The sequence below is a fragment of the Falco punctatus genome, assembly GCF_963210335.1.
Source record: "Falco punctatus genome assembly, chromosome: 17".
Lineage (NCBI taxonomy): Eukaryota > Metazoa > Chordata > Aves > Falconiformes > Falconidae > Falco > Falco punctatus.
The window spans coordinates 3560261-3587475 of NC_137597.1; the positions used below are offsets into that span (position 1 = coordinate 3560261).

The 27215-nt window shown below is 50.9% G+C and overlaps 2 protein-coding genes across 4 annotated transcripts in view; one reads left to right on the plus strand and one right to left on the minus strand.

Annotated features, from left to right (window-relative positions):
• Positions 1–1219: 1219 nt before the first annotated feature.
• TCP11 (t-complex 11) lies at positions 1220–18456 on the plus strand. The gene is given in 8 exon segments (XM_080367894.1): positions 1220–11456; positions 12204–12236; positions 12240–12458; positions 12711–13150; positions 13620–13812; positions 14122–14403; positions 14774–14909; positions 16471–18456. Coding segments are annotated over 8 exon segments (1758 nt in total). The 5' UTR covers positions 1220–11237; the 3' UTR covers positions 16707–18456.
• ANKS1A (ankyrin repeat and sterile alpha motif domain containing 1A) overlaps positions 18220–27215 on the minus strand; it is a 112328-nt gene continuing 103332 nt past the window's right edge. For 2 of the 3 annotated variants that reach the window (XM_080367769.1, XM_080367767.1), the window contains 3 exons: positions 26741–26878; positions 25877–26047; positions 18220–24550 (listed from right to left, as the gene is read on the minus strand). In XM_080367769.1, the coding sequence (XP_080223895.1) occupies positions 24431–24550; positions 25877–26047; positions 26741–26878 (429 nt within the window). In that variant the 3' untranslated portion in view covers positions 18220–24430. The remainder of the gene's footprint in view (positions 24551–25876; positions 26048–26740; positions 26879–27215) is intronic. The other variant, XM_080367768.1, reaches the window with a different exon arrangement.

A 27215-nucleotide genomic window follows, 5' to 3' on the forward strand; every position in this document is an offset into this window, starting at 1 on the left:
CAGCTGTTCTCCTCTCATTCGGGGTTTTAAGAGGTTTCTGCAGCTACAGAGATGTTTACACAGGGAGAGAGATACATACATTGTGCTGTCTTGATGCTGCCTCTCCCCCCTTCATCTGGCAAAACATTCCCTGGGAGGCGATATGAGGTCATTCCTAGACCCTGCGTTGTTTTCCTCAAGCTGCAAGGCTTCGGGGCAAGAGGCAATTCATTTCCCATTAGCACACACACATTTGCACTTGGAACCCTCCCATGTACATTTTGCAGAGGGAGCTCGGGGCGGCCGGGGGACCAGCCCTTGCCAGCTTGTTATTGCATTCCCGGAGGGAATTCCAGCAGCCGGGGCTGCCGGGAGGGTCAGCAGCTCCAGTGAAGCCACTGGGAAGGGACATGGAGCCAGGAGGCGAGCTGGCATTTTCTGCAGACTGGCATCTTCTGCAGACCAGCCGTAATGTTTCTGTGGCTTCCACCACTTTTATTACAAGAGGGGCTGAATAGCTCTGGGGAGCACTAATGGGCTGTAAAAAGCTTTTTCCCCTCTGCCTCCTTGGCTCAAGCCCAATTCAGAGCAGCAGTGAGCCCCGCTCCAGTGCTCACGCAGGGACGGAGGTCATGGGAATGCACCAGGGCAGACTCTCCTTTCACCTCTTGGCATCAGCACATTGGTCCATCCGCTCCATGGGCAGTGCCCGCTTCAGCAAAGTGGACAAATTCTGGCTTGTGAGCCACCTTGTGCTATCCATGCAAATGAAAAAAGCTTTGAAACTAGACTTCCCTGTTTCCAGCATGAATTTAATGCCATATGCTATGAATGAGCCGCATCTTCAGCTCTGACCGCATGTATTTTCGCATGATGCTTGGGATAAAAGGGTTTTCTGAGGCTGCACCAGAAGCCGCTGAGAAGTAATGGACCATAAAGGACCTTAGGGATTGCAGAAGCAGCTATTGCATCAGGCAGGGATACTGGAGGAAGAAGAGGCCACAATGCTGCGAATCAAGAGATTTCCCTTCCCCTCTGGTCCACGAGGACCAGAGGCACAATGCTGCCAGTCCAGGGCAGGATCCGACCTCTTCGCTGCATCCAGAGCAGCCTGCACTGGAGTGATTGATGCTGGTACTGTACCCCACCGCTGCACGCTGGAAGGAGCTGGCTCAAGAAAACAGCGGTTGAGACGTTTCGATGCCCTAACGAGGGGTGTGGTCTACAACTTGGAACAGAATAGACTATTTTTAAAAATGGAGAGGAAAACACTGTATTCCCAGTCATACGCCAACATCCCAGGCTCCAGCGACTCAGCCAGTCCCCATCACCAGCTCCTGGCTACATCCCTCATTTCCCCAACCTACAATTTTATCAAGATGCCTCCAAGGTGGGTAAAAAAGCACCGAGTCCCACTAAATGACTGCCTGTCACCCTGTGACACCTTTTTTCCAGTGTCACAAAGCCTCCCAAAACGCTGCGTGCGGAGAAAGCCCTTGTTTGTAATTCCCAGTTTGCAGCAGGAGAAGGTGACACACGCTGAGGTGAGGTGACTTACCCAGCGTCACCGGGAAAGTCGATGGCAGCGCCAGGAATAGCCCCGTTCCCAGCTAACCACTAACCACACTTATCCCAGAATAAGGGTCCCTTTTTCCAGCTGAATTTATAAGAGCTTTCCAAGTGACATAAGCTCTTACAGAAATAGGCAGGCTTTTATTCCAGAATAATTACTGGGAAATCGTACTAGAGCACGTATAATTACACCGGTGTCGCTGCTGCTGGTGAGTCGGACCCCGTGCCACTGGCGGGCTGGCTACACGCTCCGTATGGCTTTTATCTCGTCCTGCTTTTCCACGTGCATGTGTATGTCAAGTGGCAGATAGTCGGGATGTGGATGGAGAAGGAAGGGACTTTGGGTAGAAAGGAAAGCGATAAACCACTCTTTAAAACTCTGTTAATTGTTATTTCCCATCGAAGATACCCTGATAATAGGTGTCACAGCTACTGAAGTCAAAAGGAGTCTTTTGGGGTGCGCTGAATCACACCCCAGAGGGACTCAGCAATGCTCTGTGCGTCTGCTTCCAGTTCACCCCAGGCATAGCTTTGGAGCAGGTGTTTTATTTTAAATGCATTTTATGTCCCACACAGGTAAAATCAAGCTCAGAGTTCAGGCTGAGGCCTGAAACACATTTCTGACATAAGTTGTTGGAACACATCATGCTTAATGAAAATAAACTCCCAGCATTTATCAGGTGTTGATATGTCTATATATTCAGCCGGAGCGCTATCTGCCAAGAACAGGGCTGCCTGCTCTGCCTGCCGTTGATCCTGGGGCTGGCATGCCACGAGCAGGCAAGGGTTAACTCGGCACCAGTGACACCACTTTAACTCCAGGACCCAGACGCGCGTGTTTAAAAGTAGCACTTCTCTCCTTAAAATAGTTTATGAATCTTACTCGGGGATAAATCCAACACCCCCGAGCAGAAGGAGACCTATTAATTCCTGAGTTTTTTCACGCTGTAGTAAAGCAGCGATTTTATTTGCCCGCCTTGTGTAAGATGTCAGTCATTTTCCCACTTGCATTTCCATCTACAATTTAACAAGGCAGCAGTTTATTTCCAGAAGCCCCAGCCAGACCCCAGCCAACTGCGTCAATATTTTGTTGCTTACACAAATGCCACCGTTAGAGTCAACACCGCGTTTTGGGGGAGGCTTTTTTCTCTCTTTTTTTTTTTTAAAAAGGGTTCCTCTGGGATGATGTATGTATAGCTCTTAAAATACTAAGGGTAATACAAGCCTTTCAGAGCGGCTTACCTGGGTGCAGAGGCATTGCTTTAAAGAATGAAGCACACTACTCGAGGGCACTGACCTGACCAAAGGCATTTGCTAATTAATTCATTCTTCCAAGAGACTTAACTGCCTCTTGCCTTCGGAAACCAATGCAAACCCGAGCCAAATCCAAATCCTGTCGGAAAACACGGAGAGACCCTTATTGACTGCAGAAAACTTCAGAGCCGGGAGCTGGCTCCTGCTCGGCCGGGCCAGCCACGGAGCGCCGGCGCAGGGCAGCCATCCAATTCAAACTGGCCGCTTCGCTCCCTGCTGCATGGTTCCTCGGTGCTGCTTTCAGGATAGAGGAGGGACACAGAGCCTGGCTGTGATGGGCGATCCCCACCTTCCTCAGCCCCATCCTGCGATGCTGTTTTGGGGTGTCCCCCCTCTGCTGCAGCAGCGGCAGGGCACAGGCTTACCCTGGCTGTTGGCTTGTCTGATGGATGCTCCTGCAGTGCGCACTGTCCTGTTGGCTTTGGCACACTCCCCTGAAAACCTCGGGGGGTTTTCTGGTCCAGTGTGAGCTCAGCACGACAGGTTCGATCCTCCATCCAGCCTCCTGAGCGTGGCTGCCGAGCCACAGGGCTCTTGAGTTCCCCCAAGCACCTCCCTGCACCCTTGCCCACCAGCACCTCCAAAAGCTGGGTGTCTTAACCCTGCACATGGCTAAAAGGTCTGACAAAACCCCAAGCCCAGCACAAGCAGAGGAACAAGGGGAACCCAAAGAACAAGGTTCCCCCAGCATTGCCAGCTGGGAAAGCCCTGCAGGATCTCCTCTGTGATCCTGCACCAGACCAGTTTCGCACAAGAACAGAGCGGCCTTAGTGTGTCAACAAGCCCTAAACACCCGAGGGCAGCTGGAAGTGAGTTGCCATTATTATTTTTTTTAATTTAAAACGAACTTCTTAACCTACAGGAAAGTAAATGTTCTTCTAGGATGGCCAAGAAAACCACGCTGGGATTTTCCAAATGGGTATGACTGACTGTTTATGAGCAGAGGCTTCCAAACGCAGAAATAAATGGCTTGCTCTCAGCAGGTTTTCCTTTCTATATTTACCCTCACCTGAAATGAACATTATTGCACACTGCAACATTTATTCCCTCTGATCAGGGGAGCAGGCGAAGAAACTAACCAGCCGCAACACGTCAAATAAATTGTTAATCTGCTGTTTGCGCTGGGGCAGGGGGAGGAGGGAGTCCCCTGGTTTTTGGGCAGCGCCCAGGTCCCGCTTACAACTTCCATCCCAGCTCGGCAGGAGCGCTTTGCTTTCCTGCTGCCGCTTGTGGCTGCTGAGAGCCGGAGCCGGGTCCTGCGTGGAGCTGATCTGTCGGTCCCCGATGGGTCTCCGGTCCCCTCCCTGTGGCACCCAAGCATCCCTGACCCAGGCAGCTGGTGGGAAGGGCTGCTCTCCCCATCGCATGGGAGGAACCGAGCTTCAGGGTGCAAGGACCTGCCTGAGGCAGCGCAAGAAGCCCTTTGCAGGGCAAGAAAGTGCACCCAGATGCCAGGTGAATGCACAAACATAAGACAGCCCTCTCCAAAGCGCTGGGCTTTGGGATCCTCTTCCATGAGTCCCATTTTCTACACTGGGTGTTTCTCTGCCTGTTCTCAAGGTGGGAAGTCCCTACAGACGCAAAGGGGTGATCCCTCCCAGGGACAGATCCCCGGCAGGCATGAACCGTCCTGCTGACAAGCAAAACGGCCATAAAAGACCTAAAAAGTCCTTCTTGACAAGGGGCCCGGGGGGGACTGAGCCATTGCAAACCGAATCTTAACACAAGGCCGGCCACTCAGCTGTAAAATCTCTCCTAATCCCAGCCCTGGGGAAAGGAGAGGACGGGGAGATCACCTGCTTCTCCAGGACGTCGCCCACATCACATGGCTCCCTGGGTCACGCTCGCACCCACCACCACCTTCAAATCTGGGCTTGACCTCCAATTTACCTTGAAGTTCACTAACTAATCGTGCCAACCACTTCGGCACGCCAGCCAAAAATGGGGTTCACATCACCCCAGTGAGAACAGGGGGATTAATCCTCTGCCAGAGGAAGGCAATCAGTCATTAGGGTATGTGGGTGCTGAGGGTGACCCTGGAAGGGACCCCCTGGACTTGGGCAGCAGGGATAAAAACACCCTTCCTCTGTTCACAGGGCTCGCAAGTACTCAACACCAGACAGGACCTGGCTTTTCTTTTTTCCAGCTCAAACTTTTCACTTTTGGAAAAGTCTGTCCTCATAAGAATAGCTGAGCAAACGCTTCCCCAGCCAGCCATTCCAAGAGCATTTGTGTTAATCCAGATTAATGAACATAAAGCAATTTAGATAAACCGCATTAAGCCAAAAACACCTTTGAACTTTTTTTTTTTGGATCAAAATCCCTCCCTGAGCGCTGTGTGTGGTTTGGGCCTCCCCGTACCACAGCTTCGCCAGAGCCGAGCTCTTCACTGAGCAATAATTAAGTAAAGTCAGCAAATATAAGGATTACCCAGAGCCAGTGGCACCGGCAGTGAACCAGCACTTTGCATGCAGAGCCTGAACCCGATTTTGGGTCTGGGGGTGTCCAACAGGGTGAGACGGTACAAGGAGCATCTCCCCAGTTCTGTGCACGTCTCCCAGCCACAACACCTGGGCTCTGGCCAGGCTGCCTACGTGACCATGAGCCAAACCCCTCCAAGCCTCAGTTTATCCAGCACCAACCCATCCCCTAAGTACACGGATGACGAGATGAGTCTGAAATGCCCCGAAATGGGGTGCTGGCCACGGGCGGCTGGGCAGGACAGGTGATGGTTCGCTCAAAGTGGCCAGTTCCCCACAGCTCGGACACACACACCGTGACTGTGGCAGTGACAGCCAGCTCATGCATATGGGATGTCTCATGGAAAAGATCATGCCCTGGCTTAAGAGGAGGGAATTAACAGATGCTGTAGTCGTCGGTGAGGCATGTGGTGTGTTACAGGCACGTAGCACCTTGCACATCCATGCCACAGCCATTGCTGCAGCAGACACTTGCTTCACCAAAGGACTCACGAACCGAAATTGGGGGCTACGGCAGCCCCAACACCCAGCCATCCCCTCACCTGGACAAGGCGGACAACACCACTTCATTTGCCTGCAGGGAAGCTGCAAGCTCCACCAGATCCAGCCGCTTGCCCACATATTTACACCAGCATCCAGCACAGAAACAATCCTAACCTTGTCTGGTGCCCCAGGAGCTCCTGTAAAAATAGCTTTCCTGGCTGATAGGGCAGAGGAAAACTCCTGTCTCCAGCTCTCCTCTCCATACCCTCCCAAAACACCTGCTAGCACTTTCTACCCTCCGCCCTAATTGCCTCCCTCCCAGAAGGTGAATTTCTAACACAGCCAAAGCCTGTAGGCTCTGGATTCCCTCATTTTTTGGAAGAAGGGGGCTGTAACACCAACTGGGCTTTGCCTTTTCTGTTGGGACAGAGCTTATTTTTTGCAAAGAGAGCCTGCCATGGCTGGGCAGCTGCTTGCAAGCACTGTGCTCTCTAAGCTCCGCTCCCAGGTGATTTGGATCAGGATACACCAGGAAGTTTGCTTTCAGCTGCCTCCGTCGGCGCGTGGGTGTGCAAACAGTGACCAATTTCACTGCCGGTTCGACTCTTTTTTAAATGGGGACGTTCACATTCATCGGGCTTGAAAAAACAACACCATCTTTTAAACAAAAAATCCATTTCCCCTTCCATCAGCTGTGGCCACTGCCGAAGGCATTACTGTTTGAACAAGTGGGCCCTCCCCATCCATGGCTGCCTCACTGTGCCTGGTGGGGCTGTGCTGGTGGGTTTGCAAAAGCGCAGCCATTCCACTGCTGAGGATGCTCCAGCTGCGGAGCTCTCTCTGCTCCTGCCAGGAAAATGGGAGCTTTTTTGGAAAGCTGAGTCCTCCCCACTGGGCTGGTTTTGCTTTCTTCGGGGAGTTGCTTGAACCGGGGCAGAGACACACGGGCTCTCCGCGGCACATTGTTGATGCTGTCAGTGATGCAGACAGGTTCACAGCTCGGCTGGTCCCTTTCCAATGTGATCATCAGGGTTACAAATTTCTGAGGCAATAAAAGGGCAAATTGGAAACGTCCCTATGGAGTTTGCTCCCTAACACTCAAGCACTCACCCTGAAAGACTCAAAATCCCAATTTCCTCTGTTGGGATTTCAGATAGATGGCTTGGCTAAAATAAATGAGATTAATCTAATCAGAGAGATGGATAGAGCTCATTAAAACAGTAGATTAAAAAAACCCACCCTGCCTATTACCAGTGTTCCTGAGGTCTTCTGCCTTTCTGGCAAGTTAAAGCCACCCAGGAATTGGATTCCCTTGCAGAAATCTGCAGGAAATGCATTAAAAATACATTCTGCTATTACAATTCTTCATGTCACTAGCCACTTGGGAAAGGAAATGAATGCAGGGCAAATGCTTGTATATTTAAATACATACAATTGCCTCCTCTGGGATCAGGATTTATAGGCTGGGAGTGGTGGGCCCTGCTCTGAAACAGAGACAGACAAGAGCAAATTGAAGTCACCTCAAGAACTGTGCTGTTTTATTCTCTATAAATGCTATTTCCCCACCCTCAGCTTCCTCGCATGAAGCTGAGGATCAGAAAGGAGCAGAAGCCAGGTCTGGCATTGCACAAAGCTGAATGGGGGGCACTGGGGGGGGGAATTCCTGGACAGGATTTGGGCCAGGCTGGTCCCATAATGAGCTTTAGTGGTGTTATTTCTCATGATCATTCCTTTCCTGTGCACAAGCCACCTGCCTGCCCTTTCCCGTGGCTTTGAGCAGAGCAACCACTCTCCAAAGCCTCTTTGTGCCCCTGCTCATGGGTGCAGGAGCTTGTTGGGATGAACCTGTTACGTGGATGCTCCTGCATGTGCAAACATGACCTCTGCATCACATGCACAGAGCCCTGTCGCCTTCTCCTTGCAGAAGCTGCCAAGAGCTGCTCTGGTTACCTCTCTGAGGCATCACACATGTTTTTTTTGGAAAATTTCAGATAATAATTGTCAACTTGCACACTGAGCAGACAGCCCTGCTTCTGCTCAGGGTCAGCCTGCTGCACAGAGACACATGTTCTCTGTTGGAAAAACAGTTAAAACTAAAACCCCAAACCAATCAAAAATTGTGTCCACCTGCAGAGTACAGAGAAATCAGCGCTAAGACCCTTACCACTTGACTGCGCAGCCCCTCTGTGCAGGAAGAGGTGAATTCCCCCCAGGGCTGGGTGACCTGGCAAACCCCACATGCCGAACGGGCCCTGCAGTGCTTCAAGGCAGAGGAAAGAGCCATCTGCGCTTCAGGGCAGACAGCTTTCCCAGCTCGTTCCTCAGCGGTGTCTACCCCCAAGACAGGGGCCAGTCGCCATCTGATGTAGCTGCAGCGCTGCCCCAGCCAAGCAGTTTTCCCATTGCTTTTTGATGGGATGATTTTTACAGCTCCCCAGGGGCTTGAGGAAATCACTGACGGTTTAAGGAGACCACTCCAACGCAGCCTTGTGCTGCAGATGTACAGCAGGATAGCCGTGGTTTCAGGCTATGGCTAACCCCCAGCATTCAATCATTTATGACAGCTAAACTCGTTACAACTCATCAGCTGAGCTGCGTTAATTGCACTCGTGGCTTGCTGCAAAGCCACGGCAATGATGGTAGCTCCAACCACCTTTAAACCCACCTGGGATACTTTCCTCTGCAAAGGCAGCAGGCTGAGGGAGGGAGCCGCAGTGCTGTTCATGCAGCCCAGCTGTGAAGCTGTAACTAATTAGGAGCGGTAATGGGGTTGTCCGTCCCCACACAGCATGCCAGCCCTGTGCCTTTCATCCTCTGCATTTCGCCAGCCACAACACCCAGACATCTTAAGCGTTTCGCAGACTTTGGAAGACGGAGCTGTGCCAGGACTGTTTTACGAGGGGCGGATCAAGGCCTCGGCTCCCCAACGGGCTGGCTCTTGTGCCCGTCCCTTGCACACACAAGGCTGAGCACAGGTCACCGTGCCTGTGGCTCCAGAGCATGGTGAGACACCAAGAACCCCCATCCCCTGCCCCATGGTGCTCCTAGCTCCTGCCCCCAACCACACAGGTGTCTACTGGTGGGTGCTGTTGGATGCTTAGGAAATAATAAGTCATCCCAGACTGGATGTTTTGCCCCACAGAAGATTTAACCCCGATCCCAGTGAAGTCAGGGGGAGGTTGTAACAGTGGAGTCAGCCACTGCTTTTTGGGCCCACCAGAAAGAAAAATGGGTAAAATCAGGTGAATAAAGTGCGTGAGAAGTGCGCTGCAGCTGCTGCAAACCCAGCAGTGCTCTCTGGAGCCTCTCCGGCTCGGCAGAATCATCTTTTTCACATCATTCCCTCTGAAATGTCTGAGTTTAACACCCCGGCAGTTCACAGGCGCTAAACCACGGCCCCTCACAGGCTTCAGGGAGGCAACGGCTCTGCCCCCGCCGATCCCCGGACAGCAGGGCGCAGGGGAGCTCCTGCCCTTCCCCGGGGAGCGAGGGCAGCCGGGCACCATGGCCGCCTGCTTGGCTCGGGGCTCGCTTGGTGAACCCAGGCCTCCCAAACCGTTCGCTGCTCCCACCTGTGAAACGCATCGTGGTGGTGTGGCCAGGCGGAGAAGGCCAGGCGTCCTGCGACCCCCACGCCGCGGATCCCAGGGGGGCGGCAAGCCCCTTCCGTCAGAGGGAAAGGCGGCGGCCTCGACGCCTCACAGCGAGGCCTCTCCCGGCCGTCCCCCCTCGCCTCCAATGGGAGAGCCCCGCCGCGCCACCTCGGCACGGCGCCTGGCGCATTCCATTCGCGAAGAAGGGGGGCACAGGACCCCGCGGCTGCGGCCCGTTCCCGCTGCGGGGCGGCCCACCGGCGCCAGCGCGGAGGGGTGCTCGACCCGCCGGGCTCCCGTCAGCGACGCCGCACCCGGCAGGCGGTGGCTCCGCGCGGCACCCCGCGGAGCGGCTCCCACTCTCCGGCGCTGCCGCGGTGCGGCCACCCTGCGGGTGGGCGCGGGACACCCCCGGAGGGAACGGCAGCGGTCCCGGCGCCCCCCGCCCGCCGCGCCGTGGTTCGGTCCCGTTTGAAGGTGCGGCGGGCTGGGGCCGGCCCGCGCCGCGGGGGTAACGATGGCTGCCGAGGGGAGAGCTGCCGCCCCGGGCCCCGCCCCAGCCCGGCTCCGGGCAGCCCCCGTGGGAGGACGGCGGGCCCCGCGGCGAGGAGCTGCCGGCCCCCGGCCCGCCCTCCGGTACGGGGAAGCGGGGACTTTGCGGGGGAAGCGACGGGGCCGTGGTACCTGTAGGCCTCGGGGCGTTCCCTCAGCCCTGCCGCCGCTATTCAGGTGTGCTTCCATATGAACGTGTGACTATGAAATCCACAGGGAATGAAGCAGCGGCGCTTTCCAGCCGTGCAGCGGCCTGGCCGCCGCTCCCGGCCGTCACTAGGTGTCAGCCGCGCTCCGCGGGAGCCCCGGGCCCGCGTGGGACCGGCCCAGGGGCCTGGGGGTGGCCCTGGGACCCCTTGCGCTTGCAGAAAGCGAGGCTTCTCGCCTATAAACCAATCTGCACGTTTTCACCTTGTCACTTACCAGTTCGGTAATGTTTTTAAAAAAGTCCTCTTCCCTCGCCAGGCCGGGGTTAGCGTTTCTGCTCTTACTGGCTTGGATTCTGCTTTTCTCCAGAACGAGCTGCGGGAAATAACCGATGACATTTCCAAACTGGCCATTGTCCACGAAATTACACTCAACAGGGACCTCAAGCTGTAAGAGGCCAGCTTTTCCCCAGACAGGTGTGTGCATTGATTATTTTTATATATATATATATATGTATATATATATACACACACACTTTTTTTTTCAGGCTTGGCTTCTTTCTGTCACATTACAGAAAACGTGAGAATGTGGAAAGAAGGTGGGTTTGGATCTGACTGCAGAAGAAACAAGAAAATAAGATAGCTTCTGAAATAAATAAAAAAAATTGGAGCTTGTTTTATTTATTCATGATTTACTAAGAACTTCTTAAATATGATGAATGTTAATACTGAAAGATTTAGAGGCTTCAGCTAAGCTGTGACTTTGACATGAACAAAGCAGACTTTTCAGTGGAAATTTCCTGAGGTGCCTACGTTTTAGCTGAAGATCTGTTTAAATGACTGACATTCTCTTATTGTGAAAACAAGCACTAGCTAGAAAAACATTCTGTTGATCTCTGAGGGCTTGGAGAGTTTCCCTGAAAAAACGCTGTGCTCCTTTTACCCCACAGTTAAGACAGGTTAACTGCTGCATTTAGGAACAGGGTTGAAAGGAAGGAGTTCCACTTTAGAAAATGTAGGTTGAGAGAGATTTCCATGAGCCAGAGAAAGGTGAGGTGTACTGCTGCCAGTTAGGAGTAAAGATGAAGAGAAGAACATGTCTGAAGATGTGAACTGCAATGAAAGCCCTGAGGAATGGTCCCATCAAATGGTCCCTGAGAAGTTGTGTTTGCCTGATTTTAACAGAAAACCCTTCTCCTCCTCTCTTCTTTCTTAGCCTGGAAAACAGAGTGAAGGGGACCTTGCACGAAGCCTTCTGGGGCAGTCTGGAGGAACAGCTTTCTGCTAGTCCCCCAGACTACAGTCAGGCAATCCAGCTGCTGCAGGAGATAAAAGAGGTGAGTTGTTCCTGAGCCAGAGAAGCTGGTTACCTTAGAATTAGTCTTCTCTGAGTCATCATCTCACCCTTTATACCCAGCATTCCTATGTGAACATGCGTAAGAGGGAGGAGAAAGCAGGCTCCCCTTAGTTTATAGGGAGACACAAATTGCACAACTGCACCTTCTAAAACCTGTCTGAGAAGGAAACTCGTTCTCAGGTCCCAGGTCTTTAAAACACATAATCTACACCAAAAGGATGGAAGGCTTTTGTTTGAACTGTTGGTTATAGGAACAGCCATCAGCCGTTCCTGGTATAGTGTCTGCCAAACAAACTACTGCAATTCTCTATACAAAGACACCTCTTCAGGTATATGAGGAGCTGTATCTACTGTTTAAGTGTACAATGTAGCAAATAACAACATGGTTTAGCACTAAAAGACACATGTTCTTAGCAGGGCATGAAGCTGTGTATAGTTTGTAGTTTGCTTTTTCAGTCTACGCTTTCAGATTAGACTCAAGTCACATATCTCCCTCCTTTCACGCGTGATGGTAAAGGAGGTTTTGCAAGATTTGAAACAGTAGCCAGACATCCTGAAGTGCATCATTAGAGTCAAGCATTCCCTTACAGCGATTGTGTGCCCCAGAATTTGTGTACTGTGTAGTTAGCTTAGTCTCAATACAAGGCCAACCTCAATTCCTGTTGAGCAGCTCTGGAGAGCTGTCAGATTCCTGGAACAAATAGGCTGCTGCTGCTTCTCTGGGCAGGCCCTGCTATCGTTTCTGCTGCCATGGCACAACTGACTGCGAAGCCAGATTGAAGAGGCCTTGGACATGGAGCTGATTAGACAGAAGGCTGAGCACGGAGCTCTGGATATCCATGGCCTCACCACGTACGTTCTTGGCACCATGGCAAGGCTGTGTGCGCCCATTCGAGATGAAGAAGTACGAAGGTTGCAAAGCCTCAGCTTAGCTTCTAAGGTGGGTGATGCTGACTCTGCCTTGGTCTGCATAGACTGGCAAAACTTTCAACAATAAAACACTGGGTTAAGAGAAAACTGCCTTGGAATTATGGCCCAGGGACCCTTTCGTGCATTCTGGCCTACAACTTCCTTATTTTTTCCAGTGTAGACATGCTCCTGTTGCCTAACTGCAATTTAGACAGTATGAGTCTTTCGTGAAGTAAATCTATTTTATCTACAATTTTTTTAGGGGCCACTCCAATCAGACTGAACAACCTTCTGTGAGAAAATGGAAGCAAGTCAGAGGGTCTGAATTCCCCTTTCTCAGCATTCTAAAATGGCCCCAGTTACAGCATTTACTGCAGTATTCAACCTTCAATTCACTGTGTCTTATCCCAGGGAGATCTTCCGCGTGTTTGGCCTGATGAGAATGGATATGCTGAATTTCACCATCCAGATCCTCCGCACCCACTTGCAAGACCACACCATCCAGTATGAACAGAAGAAATTCCGGGAACTCTTGGATAAGCTGCCTAGTAAGTTGGTAGGGAACAGGAGAACTGCTACTTCTGCAAGAGCTGTTAAAGCAGTAAAAGGGAACCGGAATATTCCAAAGCCGATGCTTTCATGCTCAGTAACAGATGAGAGAAATGCCTCTAAAAGCTGGAGGGCTCCTGGGTCCCTTCCTCAAGGCTTTTCACTAACATGCCTTGCAGAAAAGGAGTTACTTGGTGTGCTTCAGTTTCTGCATGCGTAAGACAGAGCTAACAGCTTTCTCAGGAGGAACTGTAAGTCCTCATGAGTTTAAAGTGTTTTGAGATCCTCAGAGGAATGAGCAAAATGCTGTTAGGAGGCATATTTAAAAAGGAAAACTTGCATTTGATGTAGAGATCTCTTTTTTTTTTGCGAGGCTGTAGCGGATTTCTCTCTGACTGCCTCTCTCCTTCAGCAGACTCCATTAAATGTGCTTCTTGGAGACTGAAATCCAATATATCCAATATAACGTTCTCTGGGTACCAGTCTCGGTAGCGTAACCTTGTGCCCTGGCAACAGGACATTAATACTGTGTGTTAGCGATGGTGTTTTGCCTTCCAAATGCACATCGCCTTCAGCCTGCAGTATAGCATACCTGCTTCTAACTGACTTAACCTGAGTCTGTTCTTACAAACATCTGTTTGTGTTACCCTACTGCAGATACCCTGGATCGCACAAGAGCATGACTGTGCAAAGCAGCAGCAGAAGTGTTTGCGTCCTCTTCGCAGCTGCCACCCCACTCCGCAGTCAGTGGCTCACCTGCCGCACACTCAGCAGGGGCAGCCAGCAGCAGCACAACTGGGCCAAGTCTCATGTCCGTGCTGAATCGAGGATACATGAATGTGCTTTGCCGGGAGCCTGGGCAAGAGCAATACCCTGAGGTAGGAGAAGTGCTTGGATAGCTTTATAGCTTTTCCATAAAGATATACGAAATGAACAAGTGTGCTGGTTCTGCGTCTTCTATAGAAAGAACTGGCCAGACTCTGTCCCCTCTGTGCCATGAGTCATTGTGTGTGGTTGTTCCCTATGTGAAACAAATTGGATTTTTCACAAAACTAAACTTCCCTGCTGCCAGGCAGCTGCCTTCTGCTTCGTGGGGAAGTTACAGCCCTGCTCCATGGCTTGAGATCTGCTGAGTTATCACAGCTGCTGCTTCTACATCCACAGGCTGATTTGATTTCTGTTCGCAGACACTGCTTATGGATCAGGCTCGACTGCAGGAAGTACACGTGCAGGTGAATCTGCTTACTGTCATAGCTGCAGTCCAGCTAGTGACCACTGGCATCTGCGGAAGCACCTTACGTGGCTCACCTGGGTTTGTAGCTGGGCTGAAACAGGTAACAAAGGTCCTCCTGGAAGGGCTGTCTTGTACCAGCCGGGTTACTTTCTTTTCCAGAAGGGGAAGAGCAAGTCTGCAGGCACAGGCTGGTTGTGGGATGAGCAGCAGAAATCTCCCCCAGGAGTGGAAGAGGATCTGAGAACCAAATAGCAGCCAGGTCTACTGCAACGAGTGGAGGATGCCAGCCAGCATTTCTAGCTGGGAGTTAAGCAATAGTCCCTTCTTAATTAGAGGGGAAAATTAATAGTGCTGATCACTGTTTCATGGGTCAGCTGCAGGGTAGCCTACTGCTTGCCAAAGTGTCGGGAAGGGAAGCTTAGTTCAGCAGAGGTCTGGCTGAATGTCGGTTGTCCTGCACTAGCTGCCTGTGACGACACTCCACAGGCATGGGGAGCAACTTCCCTCTGTGCTTGCGAGACCCCTTCCCCACCTAATGCGAGCTGTGGCCAGAGCACATGTACCTGTGTATGATTTAGGTATGAAGAAGCTTCAGAAGATACTAGCAACCACGTGCTCCAGGAAGTCAGCAGACTCTCTCACAGCTGGGTTCCTCTGCTTTTACCACTGAGAAATGTGCTTTCCTGAAAGCCCAGATAAAAAGCATTGCAGGGAAGGGCAACACAGTCCGGCACGTCATTGGTGAGTCTCTGTTTGCCCAACTTGACCTTGAAAGCCACTTTGTGCTCATAGGCCACAACTTAGGTTTAGGCTAATGACCCTGGAGCGTGCCAGACAGGTCTAGGATGGGCACTAGCCAAGCAAACTCCCTGCGCTGAGCAGAACTTCTGCTTCAGGGTGTGAGCCGAGTGCAGTGCCTGGCCCCTCCGCGTCGTCTGCACCGGAGAGGAGGGTCAGGGAAGCTAGGTTTAGAAACTGCCTTGATTTTCCTGTTCCACCCTGAAAAGCTCCCAAACAGTAATTGCTTTGAACCAGCTCTTGAATCCTCCCATCCTTGCTAAAAACTAAACAGGCCCAAGTGCAAGCTCTGTTCCTAGGTAGTGTTGCAATCTTCAGGTTAGGATGCAGAGTGAGAGCTTAATCACTGGCTGTAGTAAAGCACCATGCTAAGATCTTTAAATAATATTTATCCCTAGAGAGTGCACTGCTTGGTATTCGGCTAACCAGCTGCCCTATAACGCTGCTCCATCAAAATATTTATTCAAATGGTTTGGATAAGAGCTGGTTATTTTGACCTTTTGTTAGTACTCTGAATGCTAACTCCGCATCAGATTGCAGTGCCACAGGCAGCGAGTATGCTACAGGAAAGATTATTTCCACATGGAAGACTAGCTTTTATCAGCTATGAAAATAAGGTGAGGTTCTTCCTGCCCACTGCTTCATCTAGTTAAGTATCCTTCCCAGCCCGTGTGGACGCCACCACACTGTTTATTTGGTTTTATTCTTTCCATGTCAGAGCAGGCTGTTTTGTTTTGCTGTAGTTCAGAAGGGTGAATTAATAGCCTAAACCAAACCTCGATAAACTACAAGCTGGGCAGTGTGTGATGGCAGTGACTCACCGACGGTGTAGCATTAGAAGCTGCAGAACTAGACAGCCTTCCCCCCACTCCGTGTCTAAAAATCAAGCCTGTGTCTTGCCTGCACTCTTGGCCACTATCAACATTTCCCACATACTCACTTCAAGTGCAAGAACACGTGAAGCAGCCAGGTAGTTGAATCTCAGCTCTGTGTTGTGTTCCTCAGAGAGGCTTCTTCATTGCTTTCAATTTCAAAACACTACTGTGGCAGGCAAGATAAATCCCAGGCTCTGAAGTTCTGTATTCCATTACGCTTCCAAGAGGCTTGATGCTTCAATGCAGTACAAAAACTTTCACGGAGTGAGAAATCTTTACTGTTGACCTGCTCCACTTTGACATGAGGTTTGACATCCGTCCTCCAGCCCAGTACCCCAGCCACAGCCATCATTGGAAGCAGCTACCCAGGACAAAGAGGAAACAAGGCGAGTACACCTGATGCTTGAGTACTCCTTGTGTCCCACAGTTTCACCTCAGTTCCTGTGCTGGGTGCTGTTTCATCTGCTCAGTATTTGGAAAAGGAATATATTAATCCACTGTGTCCCCAAATCCATCCAGGGCATGCCGCAACACGCTGTCCTCAGATCCGCTCTTGACTGTGTGAGGAAACCTTTCTGTGCAAAGGTTGATTGCCGACTTACTTGTTTTCATACTTTTGCTCCCTACAGAGCAGCGGATTCATTCCTTCCTTGACCTCTTCATTTCCCCTGATGGACAGAATTCTCAAAAAGATTTCCCAAAGGGCCTTGATCCCATTCAGGAAGAGTTGCTGGAAGTTGGGCACAGGTTTGGAAGCGTCATCCACAACAGGCAGGTGTTCCGACCTTTCTACTCAGCATTTCTCAGGGCGCTTTTCCCAGATGCAGCAGCAGACTCAGATGGAGGGATGGCAGATTCTTACTGATCATCTTCACTGTGTACCGGGCAGGGGTGGAACGCATGCTCCAAGTTTCTCAAATCATGCCTCAGCTTGTAAAAATCAATCAGATAAATCCACAGGGACCAGCGTTGCTACTGGGAAGTGATTTGGCATGTCAGTATCTGAATAAACCTCTCAACTACACAAGGTAGCTTTTTTTTTTTTCCTCCCCCCAAAAAACCCTGCCACTATTTGGTGGGGAAGGCAATGGGATGTGGAGCTCATAAAACTGCAGTGCAGCTTAAGCTTTTCTTAATTCAAGGTGTTAATTCTACCATGGGCCTGTAACCTACTTTGCTGAAATGTTAGTCACAGCCCAGGGACGCTGTTTGCATTTGATAAAGCCACATGGTATTTCAAATCATTAAAACGGCTCAATATATTTCAATGTTAGCTTGAAAACCTGACTTACTGAATTATTAGAAATGGAACATATGGTATAAATTTAGCAACCCCTGGTGTATTTAGTATTTTACATCAGCCAGATTATACTTGACATGAAAATCTGAACTTTAACCTGTATTTAAATGTCTGGATTTCTTGCTCTAATTTTACATAATGAAAATGTCCTACTTCTTGGCAAGTCAAAAGTCTTTGCTGGGTGAATACCATGTACAGTGGCTGCCCAAACTGTTACAGTTGTAACATGAAACCGCTTGCTGCTGTGCTACAGAGAAGTGATTTTAGCGTTTATCGTTAGTAAATTGGGGTCCCGACAGTCCCCAGTGGATGTTGGTGGGGGTAAAAATGAGCTTTTCTCACTGTCACACAGAAAGCATACACAAAGCGGTTGGAGACTGCTGTACTATAGGTAGAGCCATCTTTAACAGAATGTTACAGAGGATGTATAGAGGGTAGATTAGATATTAGGAAGAAATTCTTTACTGCGAGGGCAGCGAGGCGCTGGCACAGGGTGCCCAGAGCAGCTGTGGGTGCCCCATCCCTGGCAGAGCTCAAGGCCAGGCTGGATGGGGCTCAGAGCAACTTGGGCTGGTGCCAGGTGTCCCTGCCCATGACAGGGTGTGGGAATTAGATGGTTTTTATGGTCCCTTCCACAAACTGTCCTATGTGGATGCGTTTTTATGCATCAATTAGTTTTTCTCAAAATAATCATCAGTATTTGGAGTCACTATGACTAACTGCAAAAAGCACAGTTCAACCAAAGTGACTACTCAGCACCTGCACAACCCCCCATTCTGCAGCCAAAGAACCACCCTGCGACAGCTCCCAGCTCATCCGCCTCCTGTGCTCCCCTCCACAGCCGCAGCACATCGTCTCTGTGCAATGCTCCTGGGTTTTCTTGTTCCTTGGATTTACGAAGCGGAGCAGGGCAGGTACAGCGCTAGACTGAGCTACCTCAACACCACAAACCTGCCCTGCCTCACCCCTTGTCTCTTACCTTCACAGGTCAGGGCTGTTCGACGAGGATGAGAACAGCTTTCCTTTAACACACGTGACCAGGAGACTTCAGTCTAACACTGACATCACGGAGCAAATGTGTGTCTAAGTTTGTTTATTAATTCAGTCTGTTCTAAGTTGTACAATTATGAAAACAACAAAACGACTGCTGGAAGCCCAGGAATATTTACAATCTCGCCTTGTTGTCGTGAGGTCAGTCTATGTTGTTGCACAGATTGGTTATGTTTGGTACCACAAGATGTTTAAAATTCAGACAAATTTTGAACAGATTAACAATTGTATATACAGGAAATAAAAGGAAATTCAAGTATCAAAATACAGACAGATTAAATAACATTTGTATTACAAATCAGTCCCACTGCCATACATCACAATTAGCAAAAATGTCTACATTGCAAACTGAACTTGACTGTTCTCTGCCCTGTTAGGGAATCTCAGGTTATTCTTCCATGGGTAAGAAAAGTGTTTGAGCTAGATTGACTTTGCAAAAGCAGCACAGTTACTTTCTTTTGGGGAAAAAAAAAAAAAAAAGAAAGAAAAGAAAGAAATAAAACTGCAGTAATTAATGCCAATATGAGACCTAAAAGGGAGACCTTTTGCAACAAGACAGCGTTGCAAACACCGTGCTTGCTCTAAAATAAAGATCTTTTTTGCATGGAGATGATGTGAGCAGAGGAAAGCCAGGGGAAATTCTGCTGCTATAAATTTCTGAAGTGGGGTGGAAGAAGCGTTAGAGTCCTTGCCTCCACTTCAGCTGCACACAGGGCTGGGTGTGTGCGGAGGGACTATTTGGCATCTGGCCTGTGTCTCAGCAGCCTCGTGAAGGTACAAATTTTCACTAGAGGTACATCCTAGAAGGTGCCCTGACTTCTCCCTGGGAGGGGGACAGGCACGTACCCCGCAAAAGTTGCATAATTTCTTCTAAAAAGAACAATCCCAAAGCAAGTTCAAAGACAGCTGACAGCTAAGATGAGTTGCGTTTTGTTTTGTTTTTTTGTAAATACAAAATTAAAAAGGATAAAGCAGCTTCAATTTGAGAAAAAAACAAATCATCCCCTCCTATATATATAAAAAAAGACAACAACTCTGCGTCTTGGTTTACCTATCTTGAGTTCTCAGCCTGGACTCATGCCATGCACTAACCAAAGTCTGTAAAATACAATCTGTCCTTAAAAAGGGCAACAAGGCCCAGGGCAGCACCACCTTTTCCCGGGCAGGTAATACAGCAGATGCATTTTGATTCAAAGTCATAATCAGCACCAGAAATTTTGAGCACTCTCCTCCAGATACCACGAAACCCTGTAGGGAGGAAGAGCCAGAATACTGTGCAATGGCTGGGTTAACAGACGGCCGGGAGTTGGTGACTGGCACGGTCCAGGATCAGCCTCCAGCACGGGAGTACCTTGGGAAAACCCACTGAAATGAAAGGGGAGATGCACTGCCAAAACAACTGCTTTGTCTATGAAGGCAGAGAGAAGAGTATCTGGCTAAAGAACTGTTGGATCACTAAAGACAACCATCGGACTACACGCAGGACTGGAAAGGACCACCAGGGTCACCAAGCCCAGTCCCCTGAAGATTGGAGTCTTCATCACCACGTCACCTCCAAGCCAACCTTCAAAAAGCTCATGCATCAAAAACAGAAAGGTGTCCCTCCTCCCAAGCAGAGGTTCAATTTGCAATCTCTCCAAAAAGACTTGTTGCCGACACACCAAATATTTACACTTACACCAGTATGAATTGCAACATATGCATAACAAGGAATGTTAGGTTTCCTAAATTCATCAACTTAAAAAAAAAAAAAAAAATCTCCGCTTCCCCCTCCTAATCATTTACAGGTCTATGCCCTTGGGATTATGGTTCATTTCTCCCCCAGCCTCACTGGCTGGAGAGACTAAATGAAATCCGGACATACAGCAGCAACCGGAGTTAAACAGGAATTTTTCGGGCATATCACTCTAGTAAAGCAGCAGGGTACCACAGCCCCAACCATTACAACGCCTGTTGAGATTGTAACGTGCTGCGCTACATTTCTGCATCTGAAGAATTAAAATCACAACCATTTTAACACCTCTCCCTTGAGGGGAACAGGACTGTGAAAACACATCAGTCACAGCCAAAACTACTGTTAAATACTCTGGCAATTCAAAAGAAAAATCAGCCCACAGCACCTTTGAGGTGGTATCTGGGGATACCGGACCTAGATGGGGGCCAAGCCATCCTCAGGTTGATATGATTTATCCTCGCGTACAGACTGTTTCAGTGTAATGCCCCAAATTTAACTCCTTATTTGTTAATCTTCTGCAACTAATTCTGCACTAATTAAATAATGAGCTAGTATCAAAAAAGTGCTAAATGACAACTGAATATACTTTTTTTTTTTAAAAAAAAAAAAAAAACAAAACCAACAACCACCCAACCCTTCAGGGCATAACTGCATTTAAAAACAAGACAGGTGCACGAGAGGCTGGAGAAGGGAGTTGTCTCCAGATATTCAGTGCGTAAATGGGAAGAAATTGTGTCCTTGCCATAGAAATGTCAAGTATTGCAACGCAACAGTTCTCTGTAGGGGAAGCAAGCTTTGTACCATCGGTCATACTTGGCCACAACCACTCTGGGGTGAAAGATCCTTTGCAGACTCTTTTCCTTAAGTTATTTCCATTTGCTAGAAAAGTGTGGAGTAGCTCGGAAAACGAAGGATGCGGACTTACCCTGCAAGGCTTCTCACACTGGAGGAAATTATTTCCAAGAATTTGGCGTTCTCTACTGTTCACCCAGAGTTGAAGCAAATTTAAGTACCGTTAAGAGATGCACACACCACTCCCACTGCTAAGACTTTCTACTGTAATCCTTGACAGACTGCGAGGATTCTCAGTAAATACGGAGAGATATATAGATATTTTTTTTTTTTCCTCACCAAAATAACTGCAGTGCTACATTTAAACTGTGAACTGGATTTGCTTGGTATCATTTCGCACGTTAAAAAAAGAAAGGGGTCGAAAGACATTTGTCTCAAACCAGAAAAGGTGCCATCGCTCTCGGCCTCGGAAGTCTCAACTTTCCTTTGCTAGAAATGGGAAGAGCTGCTTTTCTCAGCGGGGGGGCAAGATCCCTTTCCCCCCTCTGCTTTGGGAGCCCTCACTGAGCAGCCAAGCACCCACTCCGAGGCAGACACCAGTGCCGGATGGAGATGATCTTCGTGTCAGCAGGCCACTGCTTCTTAGGTCTCTGCCCCGTTACTACATTTCCGTGGTAGGAGACAGCTGCCCGGAGATCAGCTTTGCAGAGGCAAACAGAAAGGAAGATAATGGAATGAATGATTTCCAAGTCATACAAAAACAAGAGCTGGGGAAGAGGAGGCGTAAGGCCAGATGAGACACAACTGTGAGGGTTACGGACACACAGCGGAAGCGTTGTGGTTTAGGCAGGGCTGCCTGTGATCCCAGCCGGGTTTGGATGGTCACCCTTTGAAAGGCACATGCTCCAGTGACCCGCTTTTAGGAGGTGCTGAGGAACTCACCCTCCCCGGCTGAAAGCAGGGGGAGATGCAACAGCTCAGCCCCTCTAAAGTCAGGTGTATGCGTGGGCAACCGCGTGGTAAACACACGTAGAAACTGTGCTCACTACCACTGCTACCATTAACTCCATTTCTCTTTGAGGGATACCGAACGGCCTGGACGCTCTTACAGGAAATGCTGATTGACTCCAACTCCAACCCCACCCCAACCCTCGGAGCACCTCCGACACGGCACCGTTCCGCGGCCACACTTCGGCTGGCAGCATGGCACAGCACCGCAACTGCGGCGCGACTTCGGCTCTGGGCGTCTTCAGGGACAGGAGCACCGGCTCTGCGATAAGGGGCTCCAACAGCATATGAAATATATAAATTCCTACTAGGCTGAGCTTTCCTTTGTTGTTTGATTATTTTTTTTTTTTTTGCTTTAAGACAAGACAACCCTTTCAGTCCCCTCACCCAGGTTCTGACCAGCCTAGCCCTTGTTTTGAAGTCAGTATGCCGCACAGTGCCATGAAGCCACGAATGACTTGGGAGATCAAACTCATTCCTGAAAAAGAGCTAAATAAAGATTTTGAAACATCGGATTTCACCGCAAGGCGGGTGGAATGGAAACTTTGAGGCAACAGCTCTAAAGCCCCATCAAAACTTGGACAAGCTGCTTTCAGCCCCTAATACCACATGCAAATAAATAACACAGGGCCGCTCTTCTGACCTCTCCCCACCGATGCCAACTGGTGATCGTGAAGGGGGATTTGGGGTAAATTCTAAAAGCTAATTTGGGAACAGAGCTTTACTGGAGATCCCTGTGCACCCTCTTCTCCATTTACTCTAAGATGCCCACCCAGACACGTCACGCAGAGCTGAGCAGGCAGCTGCCGCCCGCCTTTCTTCACAGCCATCCAGCACAGAGCCACAGTCACCCCCAGCTCTCCAAAACCGGGCTGCCCAGGGGGTTTCGCCAAATGCACATCAAGGTGCACACGAGTGAGTTCTGTGCAGCCCCTCTCCCGCTGCCCCATCTGCTCAGCCCTCTCCGGGGAAAGGTGCGACAGCCGCTGCCGCGAGGAGCTGGTCGGGGTCCAAAACGCAGCTCTGCTGAGAGTCAGGACCTTCACCTGCCCGGGGAGCGAGGCTGAGCGCCGGAGGTCTGCTGCCATGGTGAGGAGGTCGTGGCGCCTTTCGCTAAAGGGTCTTAAAAGTGCTCTGCAAACGGAGCGAGCCTCACACCCCCAAGAGGTAGGTAAGTACGTCCCCATCCCATACAGGGGGAAACTGAGGTGAAGAGCGATGACACTGCCTGGACGCACAGCAAGTCCGGGAGAAGCAGCAGCAGGGCAGCAGTGCTGCCTCCCGGCGCTGTCTGATCATCAGATCCTCCTCCTCAGTTCCATCTCAGCAAAGGAACCAGGGGTCGGGCCACTGACGGCTCATAGTGGCTGTCCATGCTTCCCAGACCTGTTCCAGCTCTGCTCTGACCTGTGACAAGTGCTCTGCCATCTCATGCAAATGATTCCCAGCCATATTCTGGGATTCAAAGCTGCTCTGACTGAGATACACAGAAATGGGGACGTTTTCCCAGAGGAAAATCACGTGCACTTGAGAAGCAGTCAGAAAAGACTGAGGTGCCCACTGACGCGGGGCCATCTCTAAGTGAAATCCTCGCTCTCGAGGACGGGAGGCGACAGATGTTTCAAGATCCCTATAGCCCTCATCGTGCAATGGTCTGTCGGTTGAAAACAAGCTCTGAGCTTGGCAGCAGACTGATTTCAATCACATTTCTCCCTTCGGCAAAAAAAGTACAACTGCAGCAAGGCTGCCGAACACCACAGAGCTCCGTCTGCTTCATCAGACCTCTACCAGCGCAGCATCCAGCCCCTCGCAAACACCTTCCCAACACGGGGCTACCAACGTGTGCCTTTGCAAGCTTAACCTCTTTGCAATCTGCCAAGCGAGAACTACGCCTGTAGCTCATGGGAAGTTTGGCGAGTGTAAACAGAAGGACTCCGGGGAGAAAAACATCCTACAAGAGGCTGAAATGCATGCAACCAAACCCACACCTCCCCTCTGAGAGGGGCCAGAGCTCCCAGCGGGCAGGATCACATCCAGCCCAAACCAGCGCTCCCATCGGAGCAGGTTTTCCGCTCCAGGCTTCGAGGGGAGAGACGGTGGGCCAGGGTCCCCGTGAGGAAATCTAGTGACCGCGTGTTATTTGCAGACAGCATCACAGTGGTTAGTGTCGATTCGAACGGCAGGTAGGAAGAGGGGTGAGTTCACTGGAACAGTACGCAGCCGTGGCTCAGTCGGGAAGAAGAGGATCTAGGAGGAGGGAGTGCGTGCACCGCAGAGACAAGAGGTCTCCATCAGTCCAAGGATAAGAAGGTGAAATAGAAAAAAAAAAAAAAAAAAAGGCCTGGGGAGTGTCACGTCGCCCCAGGGATTCACAGTGCCAGAGCGAGGGGAAAGACGTGAAAACAGCAGGCGGCTTCCTGGATCCACATCTCCGATTCCCCAGCCTGCATCCCTCTGCACCTCCCGCCTCACAGGTATCTAACAGCCTGTTACCCTTGTTTCCGAGTAAGGAGAATTCACAGTGTTCAGTAGTGATCAGGTACAAAAGCCGTGTAAGTCTACAGTCTCCTAAGTGCTGCTGCCTCTGACGTAGTGCCTACACGGGGCTCAGTGCGAGCAGCTGGAGGAAGAGGGAGTTTAGAACAGCAGACAGATCAGATCGCAAAGGCACGGTTAGACTAGGTGGACACGGGGTGTGTTTGCTTTAGAAGATAGTGGTCTCATACTTAGTGCTGAGGGTCCGCTTGGAGTCCTGTTTGGGGTCCACGACCCAGGAGACACTGGCATGAGACTGGGAATCTTGGTCCACTTCAGGGGGCTCCAGCTAGGAAATAAGGAGAGAAAAGGTCGTGTTAGGTCACCGGTGCTTCTGGGACAGAACGAGCGGGGATTCGAAACACGGAGAGGCTGCTGCTCTGCCTAATGCCCGGCCCCAAAACGTGCACGTGTGCGGGGAAGCGGCTCTCGCCGGGGAGGCGTTTGAGTCCTCCACGGCTACAGCGTGTCTAACCACGTCAGGCTCAACCCAGCACCCTGAGGTGACTCCCTGCGTCAGGCCTGCAAGCCCCTACTAACGTTAGTGACAGCTTCACTTCATCTCACAAAGAAGCGTGAAAAATCGAGCACTATAAAGATGGCACTATAAAAAAATAATAATAAAAAAAAAAGAGGCAGAGGGAGAGAGAGGGAGACAGCTCCTGGCCAGTGAGCTCCCACGTGATTTACTCTCCCGACCAAGCATGGCTCTTTCATCTTGTCCTCCTAAAATCAGGATCCTACAGGAAGGTTAACAACACCAGAAAGAGCAATGCAGTTAGTTGAGAGCTGCCACTCTACATCAGCCAGGGCAGATAGGAATGGTTTATCCCTGGGGTTCATCTGAGGCCACGGCACGGCCCTGGAACAAGCATGGAGGGAAGACAGCAGCGAGGCAGGACACGGGACCACAGCAGGAGACATGGGAAGCAGGGAGGCAGGCGGGCCGGGGGCAGCTGGGGCAGCCCGAGGCGGTTCGTGATGGAAGATGGCAGGAAGAAGGGTAAAGACCTTAGCTCCGGGACTAACAGACTGCAGCGGCAGGTAGGAGGGGCGGTGTGTTGTACAGGTGTGACAGTAACAACAGCGAGTGTCGGGAGGGAGCGGCACCTGAGCGGGGGGAGCAAGCAGAACACAGACAAAAGGAGACATTAAAGGAAGGCAATGGCTTATGCAGCAGTCCCTGCTCCTCAGCAGCTCCAGTCCTGGCTGGTTTGGGCTACAGGGGCACCCCCGTACTGCAGGCTGCAGGTTACCTACTGATTTCACTGTGGCTCTGCAGGGTTTGCACCTGGAAGCGGTGCTGGACCCAGCAGGGCGCTCAAGCCCCATCCCACCCAGGCTATTTCCACCTCTGCTTGCCCTCATCCTGCCCAGGAAAGCCCCAGCACCACAGCAGGACTGCTCACAGTGCCACGGACACCGCAGCATCAGCGGTGCCCGAAGCTACCGGCACCTTGTACGGACACCGCAGCATCAGCGGTGCCCAAAGCTACCGGCACCTTGTCCACCTCTGGGCTCCCCCCACCACCAAGACGGAGGTTTAAGCGTGTGGTGCCCAAGGAGAAATCCCAGCTTAGCCCACGCAAATCGCCCCCGGCCCACACATACGTACTGCAGATTTCCTCATGCCGGCTCGCGGTTTAGGCACCGGTTTGGAAGATTTTGTTTCAATCATTTCTCCTGCTCCAGCACCGAGAGGCTTTGCTCTCTGAGCTTGGAGGGCCAGCTGGTAGGCGACCTCGAACGCCTGCCCCAACGTGAGGATGATCTCGTACGTCAGGTTCTTCAGAGAGAACACAGAAAACACAAAATCGTTAGGTGCATACGAGCTACCTCGCTCTGCGCAGCAGCTTGCTCCAGAGGCGCAGACCTCGGCACAGCCCGTCTCCTTCCCATTAGCAGGTCTCATCCTGCTATACCCCTGGCAGAGCTGCTGAGCTCCTGCCCCGCAGGGGAGCAGGCGCCGAGCTGCCTCCACACTCGCACAGCCCTGGTCGCCAGGACCACCTGCGAGCTGGTACAGCCCCGCAAGCATCGCAGTTTAGCAGCGTTTTGCTCTGTAAAGAGAAAAAGGCGATGCATCTTATACAGCTGATTCTGCCCAAGAATAAAAGCAAATTATGCCTCCACTCTCTCAGTGAATTAAAAGGCTGTTAAATCAGCCTATTACGCTCAACATAACTGAGAGCGTATTAGGTTTTTGTTCACGGCATATTCCCCAGGAGGGAAAAACTCCTGCCCTGCTTTATTCAGCACTGGAGACTGCAGTAATGAAGTCTTTTTGTCGACAGAGGTCCACAGTAAAAGTGTTTTGAGCCAGGACTCTGAAAGGAATATTTTAGTGTGGAAATGGGTAGAAGAGCCCCAGAACGGACCAGATCCTGGTCTACAACTCGCCAGTGAAGCCGAGCGATGAAATAAGTGGACTGCAAAGGATCGCAGCATGCTGGGAGATGGGATGCTGTAACCCACTCACCACATCCACGGTGCTGAAGACGTGGCAGTAGTGGTGGCTGGTCTGCAGGTCCTTGGTGATGTAGGCAAATGTGCAGAGATCCTCGGGGTCCTGAGCAGCGCAGGAGATGTTGCGGATCTCGTGCTCAGCAATGACATTCTGCCGGGGTCAACCACAAGCACCTGTCACCCTTCTGGGGATGGCAGATACATCTGGCACACGGTGGTTGTGGCAAGCGCATACTGGGAGCAGGGAGCAAAGCAGGTACTGGGAGGGAGGGGGAGTCTCCCAGCCCCACCAGTCCTAGCTCCCCCCCCGGGGCAGGAATAAATGGCAACATGGTCCACACGCAGCCAGTCTGCTAAGGCTTTGGGACTCAGGTAACCATCGCCACCTCAGGGCGCTCCCACAGCTCCTCAGGATTAGCTGTGGCTTCTGGAGCCACTACACGTCACCTGCAGCCCCACAGGCAGGTGGCATTGCAGGTCCTGTCCCT